Here is a 10,953-nt window from a genome sequence, read left to right on the forward strand (position 1 = left end):
TCTTGAAACTCAATATGTAGATTAGATTGGTCTATGTCATAGAATACTAGAGCCTAAAATCCCACAGATCCACCTGTCTCTGACTCCAAAATGCTGGTATTGAAGGTGTGCACCACCACACCCAGCTCCCGAACTTCTCATAGGAACAATAAAATCAGTGATGCAGAGTTCCAAGTCTATAAAGGAAGCATTGGGCCTTCTCCAAGAAGAATTTGTATCTGAGGGAGCTTGCAGCCCTCTAGGCCATCACTGGTGCAAAGAATCTGTTCTAACTGCTACTTTCTGGGGTAATCTTGGTCTTGAGGTACGGGACCTTCCTTAGAGGTGTGGGTTAGGCATCACTTGTTCCACTACCCTCCATACACACCAACTCACCATTGCCAGGACCTTGACATCTGGCTATGGTCCCTGGAAGATGAACAGCTCCAGAAAGAGCAGGCCTGCCCCACCCAATCTCATCCCTGGGAAGGTATCCAGGGTGACCTAGGGCCTACTGGACAGCGGGTCAACAGAGCTCTCATCTACCACAGCCAGGAGGGTGCAAGCAGGAAGTACAACTCTGTCAGCAAGGGCACAGCTTAGTCAGCACCTGGCTGCCAACACAGCAGGGGAGGGGCTGTGGGGGGTAATGAGGGTTTTTAAGTCTCCCCAAGGAGCCTCAACAGCTCCAAGCTCACTGCCTGCAGCTCCTGGACACCTATTACCATGTGGTTCCTGATCCTGTTCCTAGCCCTGTCCCTAGGAGGGATTGGTGAGATGAGGGAATGGGAGGGGACACAGCCCTGACTCTCCTGCTGCCTTTGGCCCTGGCCATTCCTTTCCCATCTCCCCTCTCCCCACCTACATCATGAGCAGGGCCTCCTTCTCTGCCCCTGCACACTGCCAGTTCCCTCACATTCCTTGCTCCCAGGAGAGGCCCCTGTTCCCTCTCACTTTCAAAGCTTTCTCCTCTTCCTTAGACACCTCACCATCTCTGGGCTTCTCCAGTCTTTCTAAGGAACCCAACTTCTTACTAAACGTAGGACCTCAGATTTCCATACAGTTCATTGTTTTTCCTAGAGCCTCATAGCCCAAATTCTGAGTCAGAGGCTTGCCTAAATCCCACACTAGAGCCTTAGGCTGTCCATCAGCTGCCAGCCTTCAGCTGTGTTCTCCACATCCTGACAACTGGTCCCCCATCTTCCCAAATTGCACAATTTCGACAAAAACTTTTTCTTCTCAAATTTGCTTGTACGGTCAGATGCGTTCCCACTCCCTTTCTGGTGTGAAGAGAATGCCTGGGTCACTTCTCGCTGGCTTTTTGGCTTAGTCTCGTTTTTTTTGGAGACGGCGTCAGTTGGCAGACACCAGAATTGGACAACAAGAATCTTCATCAATCACTCCCAACATTGGCAGGGTCTTTCACTGAATGGAGATTTCCTGTTTAGCCAAAGATGACTGTCCAGCAAAACTCAAGGGACTCCTCTGGTTTCCACCTCCCCAGCTCTGGGTTACAGGCGCACAGCATCACAGCTGACTTTTTCCCTGAGTTCTGGAGGGTTCAGTTCAGGTCCTAATGCTTTCATGGCCAATGCTGTAGCAACCATGCCATCTCCTGCCCAGCTCTTGGGAATAAGTTCTGAGTTAGTGTCTCATGATGTAGCCCAGGCTGGTCTTCAGTCCATGGCAATCCCTCTGCCTCAGCCTGCTGTGTACTGGGGTTACAGAGAAGTGCAGCTATGCATGGCTTGCCAAGATTTCCTGTTTCCAATGCTGTGCCTTGGCTGCTCTCCCCCCTCATGCCTCCCTCCCTGCGCTGCAGGCTCCTTTCACCTCTCACCAGAGCCCCACTGCACACCTCTAGTTCCCACTCTGTGCAGGACACCCCAAAGACCCCAATGCCTAACCCTACTACCTCACATCAGCTGGGTCCTCCTCTCTGCCTCACAGTGGCCTGCCTGCCTCTAACTNTGTTTCCACTTCTGTCCAGAGGCTGCCTCCAAGAGAACCCTGAGCCTCTCCAATACCCAGATCATTTGCCCACCTCCACAGGAAGCAGAGCCTTTCACTCAGAGACCCCCAGAATTTCCATCTCTTACTGCTTATCCCATCTCAAACTCCTTTCTTAGGGAGCCCCATGCCTCTTAGATGTCATCTCCACTACAGAACCTAACAGGAGCCCACGCCCTAGCCTTGACACTGCTCCTTTGCTCTGGAAACCCTCATTCTCTTCATCCCAGCTGCCACTTCATGCCCAATCCAAGAAACCCCAAATCAACCCCAAGCTCCCTTTCCTGGTTTCATTTATTCATTCAAATCTAGTTTTCTGACACCTCACCTATCCAGAATTCACAAAACCCAGACAAGGCCGTGACTTGGAGACTCTAAATTCCATATCAGAGGATATCATTCTCATTGGACTAAGAATGAAGCTCCCATGCCACACCTTAAGCGAAAACTCTAAGTTGGCCTGACACTATACCCGACTCCTGATTCAAGACTTCTTTCTGTACCCTCAGCATACATCTCCCCATCCAGGACCAGCCATATATTGGTCCCTTCCCTAGAAAACCTGGCCATGTCCCCTGATCCCAGCCCTGCTTAACTGTGTCCATCAACGGGAGACCTCCCTATATGTACCTAACCTCCCATCCCCTATTGCCCCTGTTACAGATGCTGCACCTCCTGTCCAGTCTCGGGTGGTTGGAGGATTTAAATGTGAGAAGAATTCGCAACCCTGGCATGTGGCTGTGTACCGCTACAAACAATATGTGTGTGGGGGTGTCCTGCTGGACCCCAACTGGGTTCTCACTGCTGCCCACTGCTATGTTGAGTGAGTAAGGGTGGAGACAGGAAAGCAGGGTGGCAGACAGAGAACATGACTCCAGGACAGGCTGGGGTACTGAAGGGCANGGGGTGGGACTGGCTGAAAGTCTATCCATGACCTCCTGGGTCTCTCTTTCCTCCTGTATCCAGGTTTGTGTTCAGAGTCCTGTTTCTTTCTTTTCTGTCTTATTGTCCTTCTGTCTCCTGTCTGTATTCACATCTTACTGTCTCTGTGGCCATGTGTCACTCTGTGTCTCTCCCTTGGGACTCTGCCCACACTTGTCTGGGTCTGGGTCTCATGTTCTCTTTTATCACTACTGACCACAGTGGGGACCAGCCCTAAAGGGCCCTTGAGGATAGACCGTGCTGTCCCTGAGGGTAGGCTGTGAGAGAAGTCCTCACTCTCCTCANAGCAGCTCAGCCTTTAGGACCTTCTGTCCACCATGAGGACACACAGAGAAGGGCTGGTCAGAGCTGGAGCTGGGTGAGGTAACTGAGTACAGAGAGAGCTGGATGCTGGGGAGGGAGGGGAGAGCTCAGACCTTGGGCTGCAGGCCAGGCCTTACCTGCTGGGGAAGTTCAGCCCTGTCCTAGCTGCACCTGAGCAGCTCTCAGGCCTGCNNCTCCTCCCTGCCCCCTCTTCCCTTGTCTTCTGTTCTTGTCTCTGTCTCTTTCTGTCTCTCTGACTCTGTATGTATGTGTGTGTGTGTGTGTGTGTGTGTAGGTAGGTAGGTAGGTAGGTAGGTAGGTAGGTAGGTAGGTATGTGCTTTTCTGTCTCTGTTTGTGTTTCTGTCTCTGTTTCTGTGTGTGTGTGTGTGTGTGTGTGTGTGTGTGTGTGTGTATCTTTCTGTCTGTGTGTGTTTCATTCCCTGACTCTCTCTTCCTTCCTCCCTCCCTCCTCTCCCTCTTCTGCTGACTCTGACCAATCTCCCTGATTCTCTCCTCTCACTCCCTCCATCTCCTTCCCTGCCTGCCAGCCAGTATAATGTTTGGCTGGGCAAAAACATGCTATTCCAAAATGAACCCTCTGCTCAGCACCGATTGGTCAGCAAAAGCTTCCCTCACCCTGAGTACAACATGAGCCTCCTGATGATCCAAAACCCACATCCTGAGGACGACGAGAGCAATGACCTGATGCTGCTCCGCCTCAGCAAGCCTGCTGACATCACAGATGTTGTGAAGCCCATCGACCTGCCCACTGAGGAACCCAAGATGGGGAGCACATGCCTTGCCTCAGGTTGGGGCAGCATTACGCCTAACAAATGTGAGTCTGGTCCAAGCAACACAGCTGAGTATGGGGGAGGGGCAGAGGGGACTGGACTGGGTCCTGCTCACCACCCATTTTCTCCCTGATCCACAGTCGAAACCCCAGATGACCTCCAGTGCGTGTCCATCAAGCTCCTGCCTAATGAGGTCTGTGCCAAAAACCACAATCAGAAGGTAACAGATGTCATGCTGTGTGCAGGGGACATGGATGGAGGCAAAGACACTTGCAAGGTAAGACAGCCCCTCCCTGCAGTGAGGTGAAGGACTGAAAGAGGGAACTGAGGTCCTTGGTTCCCACTTCAACACCCTGATTAGGCAGGCTCTGCATCCTTCCCTATGAATGGGATGTGCGCTGGCAGGGGAGGATCCTGTAGCTGGTACTATTTATCCTCTGTGACTTGTCTTAGGGAACTGTCCTGTGAGCCCCTCACCATAACCCAATATCCTCATAAGGTCTGGGCTCCCAAGAGCTGGATTCCCTCACCTACTGGCCAGAGCTGCCTCTTAGAGTCCCTGTATTCCTCCCCTGGTGTCAGTTCCAGGATGTCAAGTAGAATCCAACTGTCAGGCCCTGCCTTACTCCTGTCCCTGTCTTTCTTTCAGGGAGACTCAGGAGGCCCACTGATCTGTGATGGTGTTCTCCATGGTATCACAGCATGGGGCCCTGTCCCATGTGGTAAACCCAATACGCCAGGCGTGTACACCAAACTTATTAAGTTTACCTCCTGGATAAAAGACACTATGGCAAAAAACCCCTGAGTGTCACATTGTCCCCTGTTCTCAATAAAATCCACCATGCAACAAATGAGTTCAAGTTCTGACATTCTCTGTCCTACTGGAGTGTGGTATCCAACCATGGTTCCCTCAGCTGAGGTCAGGACACCCAATGTAGATCAGCAAGGGACAGGGGAACATGTGCTGTTGGCTTTGGAGATGGGGTTGTGGCAAATGCAGACAAAAGGCTCAGACCAACTCAGAGATGCCACTTGAGTCTCCTATGGCAAGGAAAATGTGCAAATCACAAAGGAAAAGGTTAGAGACATCAGAATGATTGACTCCAGCTAGGCCTGACCCTACACTGGAAGCAGAAGAGATGATAAACAGTCAGACACTGCGTATTCAGACTGCCTACCTGGGTTTCTTGAGTTGGACTGGGGTGTTATGTTAATAAAGTGTAGACACTGTGGAGAAGAGAATGTCCACAGAAGGGCAGGGACTGCCCCAAAAGCTGGAGAGACTGCAGCATCCTATCCAGGGGTCTTTGGTAGGGTTGGATGGACCAAAGGATGAAGAGTGACTTAGAACCATGTCCTGTGGCACAGAGAATCACACATCTTGGGAAGAGGGCCACACTGCTGCTGCTGCACAGGACCACAAACGACTGTCTGTTTAGAGGGATGTAGCCACAGCTAAGAGTATCGGAGAACTACCAGAGAAGGGTCCCTGCCAATACTCAGTCAGAAAGGAGTAGGCCTTAGTGACTGGAACTGGTTTTGCCACCTGTATCTTCAGGGTGCCACCTGCTCTCAGGGGAAGTTTGGGACATCAATAGAGGTCTGATGGAAACTGAGCCACAGGGACAGAGGTGGAGGCATCTGGCTGCGGGAAATCATCAGTATTCTGAGAAGATGACATGTCCCTCTGTTGGACAGCCCCATGGTTGTTCACAAAGCTATTTACAACAGACAACTTCTGGGCAGGCTCCAAGTTCCTGTCCAAAATGGACTGCTGGTGCAACTGCAATGAGTGGTCTCACACGGCCCAATGGAAGTAGCTGACCCTCGGCTCCATGAAAGGCGTACTGTAGCTCCACATCTGTACCTGGTTGAGGAAGGACAAAGTTCCTATGGGAAGGGAACCTGTGAGCACTCTACTCAGAGGCACAGCCCAAGACCCAACTAGGCCCTGGAGGCTGACCCCATTTCCTAGGCTCCGCCCCTGCCGGACCCAAGCACCGCCCTTCCATCTGAGGCCCCGCCCTCATCGGCCCACAGCATCAAGACCATGGCACACCAGCACAGGTAGAAGGCCAGCTGATAGGATACCTGTGGCCTCGGGCACAGCCTATTGCAGTTGACCACAAAGAGAGTCAGGCTGAGGAGAATCAGGAGCCCTGCATGGGGTGGAGACAGAGAAGGACAGAAGGCTAGAGAGGGAACACCACCACCCCAAAGGGAGAGAGACAGAGACAAACTCCCTGACCTGGCACAAGTCGACACATGTGTGTATACACATTCAAACACACACACACACACACACACACACACACACACATGACAAATGGATACACACTCAAGGGGGAATAAAAACTGGAAGACAAGGCCATCAGTCACAATAGTGGACATAAGCTTTTAATCCCAGCTACTTTTGATGCTGAGGCAAGAGAATGGCATATTCAAAGCCAGCATGGACTACAGAGTGAGACCACAGCCAGCCTGAGCTACAGAGAAAGCCCAAGAGAGACACACAGACACCCCTCTCCCTCAGAGCAGCAGAACTGGAAATCTGGCAACACCTCTGGGTAGAAACAGGCACTGGGGTTGGGTGGAGGATCCCCAGTCACCCCTGTCCTTGCCAACACTTACCGATGCCAATGCTGAGGAAACTGAAGATGAAGTCTATCTTGTTCAGGCGGCGGCAGACTGATAGAAAGGAGAAGAACATGATGGGCAGGAGGATGAGGCATAATGCCAGGGCCAGAAATATGAAGCCCGTGCTCATGTGAATATAAACTGGGGAGGAGTCAGAGAGATAACTGCAGTTACCCCAACACCTCTCTCTCTCTCTCTCTCTCTCTCTCTCTCTCTCTCTCTCTTTCTCTCTCTAGCTGTCTCTCTGTCTCCTTCCTCTCACACCATGAGGAGCCCATCCTAGGTACTCCAGCAACTGGGGAGGAGAGTGTTTTTTCATGTCCTGCCTGAGCAGTTTAGAGACACATGGATCTTATCTGTCTCCAAATACAAGGTAAAAGCAGTCAAGGGGTCCTGGTGTTGGGTCTTAGTTGGCAGAATGCTTGCCTAGCTGTGAGCATCCTGCATTTCACCCTCAGCACTGTGCTGAGCTGAGTCTGCAGCACTGGCCTGTGATCCCTACACTTGGGAGGAGGATCAGAACATCATGGTTGTCCACAGCTACACATTGAGCTGGAGGCCAGCCTGGGCTACATAGATCTGTCACAAACAAGGCAGAGGATGGGAATGTACCTCATCACCTGTCTAGAATCTATGGGACAATAAAGGGCAGTGCATGGTTCAGAGGTACAGCACCTGCCAAGAATCCTCCAATGAGGTTCTTTTGTGGTTATGGCTTAGTGATAGAGACCCTGAGGCCCATGTGTGTAAGGATCAGGGTTCTGCCTTTAGCAACCCCCTCCACCACAAAAAAAAAAAAATTAGCTCCACTCACATTACCACAATCACTACCTAGAAATTGTAAAATAACTCTACTGCCACTCATAGAGTTACCCACCATCTATGAGGCACACACAGTGAGCCCTACCCTACTCCCCCAGAAAGACTCCTGGGAGAGTGTCAGTGGTCCTCCCCACAGTCACCTCTACCACCCAATGGAAGGAACCCCCAGTCTATATATTCACTGTCCAGTGAATTGTCAAACGTTGAGAAACTTATGCCCCCTGCAGTCAATCCAGAGGCCAATGAAGCCATTGTGTATGAATGGAGCACATAGCAATATGCATATCCCTTACATTGAACACCAACTAAATTGCCAGGAAGATAAACATGTAGGACCAGCCACTAGGACAAAATTTCAGCCTTCCATCCAGGAACAGAGCAGGTCAGCTGGGGAGGGAGAAAGTTCTGGGGACCTGGATCTTCTCTCCCTTCTCTCTCCATGCATACAAACCTTCATCCTCTTCCTCCTTTCCTTCCCCTCTCAGCTACAACCAGTTCCCGGTGGATGCTGTCTGCAGCTCATCTCCAGCACCAATTCAACTCTTTCCATTCTCATGCACTGGCCTCTTCTGATGCAGTACACCTATCTCAAACTCCAGCATGATGATGTATGCTTGAAGACATACATAAATGATCAAGTGCATGAATGTACTCACAAGGGGTTGAATGCATGCTTCTTCTCTCGTTCTTTAGAGCAAAGAACAGTGGAGTTTTCAGAAGAACTTGGGCACAGAGGGCGAGAACTCACAGGAGAACTTGGTGGCCAACTGATCACCAGCTCCTCACTTACACTGGATTAGGGCTAGCCTGGTCTTCTAGGAGCTTACAGGGCACACATGCCTACACCCAGGTCAAATGTGCTAACTGCCATGAGAGCTGGAATAGTCTAGATGCTCAACGAGAGGGGCTGGGTCTGAAACCTGCAACAGTAAGTAGGTGTCAAAGGCTGGGTATTTCCCCTTCTCTGTANCAGAACCCATGCTGAATTCTTGGTGTTTTACCTTTTGAGACAAAGTCTCCCTGTGTTGTTTCAGTGGCCTAAATACACTATGTGCACCTGTCTAACCTGGATCTCACCAAGATCCACCAGCCCCTGCTTCCTAAGTTCTGGGATCAAAGGTGTGCACCAAAATATGCAGCTGCCAAGCTGAACCCTGGAGGCTCCTGGAGGGAAGAGGCATTTTCTGGTTGCTGTTTCTAGATAAAGGGTCTCATATACGCAGGGGCTGGGCTAACCTCAAAACGTAGCTCAGGATCTAGGAAATGAGGAAGAAAAAGGTCACTGTGACCCCAACACTGTTCCGGGTGGGTGACACTCCCCTGGAGTAACCTGAGTGTTCATGCTTTGAATCAAAGAGTGATCAGGCCATGGTAGCGTGCACCATAACTTCTATTTATTTTATTTTACTGATTTGTTTTGAGACAGCACTTTATATTACTCTGGCTGTCTTGAAAGTCACCATGTAGACTAGGTTGGTCTACATCACAGAGTACTAGAGCCTAAAATCCCACAGATCCACCTGGCTCTAGCTTCAAAGTGCTGGTATTGAAGGTATGCACCGCTACACCCAGCTCCCACACTTCTCACAGGAACAATAAAATCAGTGAACCAGAGTTCCAAGTACAAAAAGGCAAGAATTCTGGAATTCTCAAAAAAAAAGAAAAAAAACGATTTGTATCTATGTGAAACTTGCAGCAGTCTTGGCCATCACTGGTGGAAAGAATCTGTTCTAACTGCAACTTTCTGAGGATAATCTTGGTCTTGAGGTACAGGACCCTCCTTAGAACTGGGGGTTGGGGGTGACTCGCTCCTCCACCCTCCTTTCACAGGAGTTCACCATTGCCCCTGACCTTGCCATCTGGCTACGGTCCCCAGAACTCAAACAGCTCCAGGAACAGCAGGCCCTGCCCCACACAATCTCATCCCCGGGAAGGTATCCAGGGTGACCTAGGGCCTACTGGACAGTGGGTGCATCGGGGCCCTCCCCTCCCACAGCCAGGAGGGTGCAAGCAGGAAGTACAACTCTGTCAGCAAGGGCAGAGCTTTGTCAGCATCTGGATGACAACAGGGCAGGGGAGGGCCTGTGGGGGTAATGAGGGTTTTAAAGTCTCTCTGAGGAGCCTCCACAACTCCAAGCTCACTGCCTGCTGCTCCTGGACACCTGTTACCATGTGGTTCCTGATCCTGTTCCTAGCCCTGTCCCTAGGAGGGATTGGTGAGATGAGGGAAAGGGGAGGGGTCACAGCCCTGACTCTCCTGCTGCCTTTGGCCCTGGCCATCCCTTTCCCCCTCTCCCCTCTCCCCTCTCCCCACCTACATCATGAGTACCACCTGCTCCTCCTTCTCTGGCCCTGTACACTGCCTGGTCCCTCACAGTTCTTGCTCACAGGACAGACCCTTGTTCCCTCCTACTTTCCAGAACTTTCTCCTCTTCCTTAGATACCTGACCATCTCTGGGTTTCTCCAGTCTTTCTAAGGAACCCAACCGCTTACCAATCTTAGGATATCAGATATGCCTAGAATTCATTGTTTTTCCTAGAGCCTCATAGCACAGCCCCTGAATCAGGGACTTGTCTATCTCACACTTATGCCACTGCCTGTTCAGCAGTTGTCAGCTTTCAGCTGTGTTCTCCAACTGGTCCCGCTCTTCTTAGGTTGCTCAGTTGCTACCAAAACTATCACATCTTAAATTGGCTTGTGACAAAAGATGGGTTCTGTCCATTTGTCCTGTGGGGAAAATGTGTATGTACCTTTCCAATGGCTTTTTGGTTTAGTCTGATTTTTGGAGAAGGAGTCAGATGATAGGCGCCAGAAGTAGACATCAAATGATCCATCACTCACTGCCTATGGCTGGGTCTCTCACTGAATGGAGAGTTCCTGTTAGGCTATGATGACTGTGCAGCAAGCCTCAGGAGAATCCTTCTGTTTCCACCTCCCCAGATCTGGGTTTACAGGCACACAATGACACACCTGACTTTTTCCCAGGGGTCTGGAAGGTTCAGCTCCGGTCCTAATGCTTGCATGGCCAATCCAGTAGCAACCAAGCCAACTCCTGCCCAGCTCTTGGGAATAAGTTCTGAGTTAGTGTCTCATGATGTAGCCCAGGCTTGACTTCAGTCCATGGCAATCCCTCTGCCTCAGCCTGCTGTATACTGGGGTTACAGAGAAGTGCAGCTATGCATGGCTTGCCAAGATTTCCTCTGTTTCCAATTGCTGCACTTTGGCCCCCTCTTACCCCTCATGCCTCCTTCCCTGAGCTGCAGGCTCCTGTCCCATCTCATCAAAGCCCCACTGCATACCTCTAGTTCCCACTCTGTGCAGGACACCCCAAAGACCCCAATGCCTAACCCTACTACCTCACATCAGCTGGGTCCTCCTCTCTGCCTCACAGTGGCCTGCCTGCCTCTAACTATGTTTCCACTTCTGTCCAGAGGCTGCCTCCAAGAGAACCCTGAGCCTCTCCAATA

General features: G+C 51.0%; 1 protein-coding gene across 3 annotated transcripts; it reads left to right on the top strand.

Moving 5' to 3' along the window:
• The first annotated feature begins 632 nt into the window (after positions 1 to 632).
• On the top strand, positions 633 to 4,877 carry LOC110318297 (kallikrein 1-related peptidase b11). Of its 3 annotated transcripts, none has more exons than XM_021193233.1 (5): positions 633 to 751; positions 2,653 to 2,812; positions 3,784 to 4,070; positions 4,167 to 4,303; positions 4,676 to 4,877. In XM_021193233.1, exons 1-5 carry the CDS (start codon positions 706 to 708, stop codon positions 4,829 to 4,831), a joined length of 786 nt encoding a protein of 261 aa, XP_021048892.1. In that variant the 5' UTR covers positions 633 to 705; the 3' UTR covers positions 4,832 to 4,877. The 3 variants fall into 3 exon arrangements, with proteins under 3 accessions (XP_021048892.1, XP_021048901.1, XP_021048911.1); XM_021193242.1 differs by having other exon boundaries at positions 706 to 751; positions 2,653 to 2,807; positions 3,788 to 4,070; positions 4,676 to 4,831; XM_021193252.1 differs by having other exon boundaries at positions 706 to 751; positions 2,653 to 2,807; positions 3,920 to 4,070; positions 4,676 to 4,831.
• The last annotated feature ends 6,076 nt before the right edge of the window (positions 4,878 to 10,953 follow it).

The sequence above is a fragment of the Mus pahari genome, chromosome 1 (assembly GCF_900095145.1).
Source record: "Mus pahari chromosome 1, PAHARI_EIJ_v1.1, whole genome shotgun sequence".
Lineage (NCBI taxonomy): Eukaryota > Metazoa > Chordata > Mammalia > Rodentia > Muridae > Mus > Mus pahari.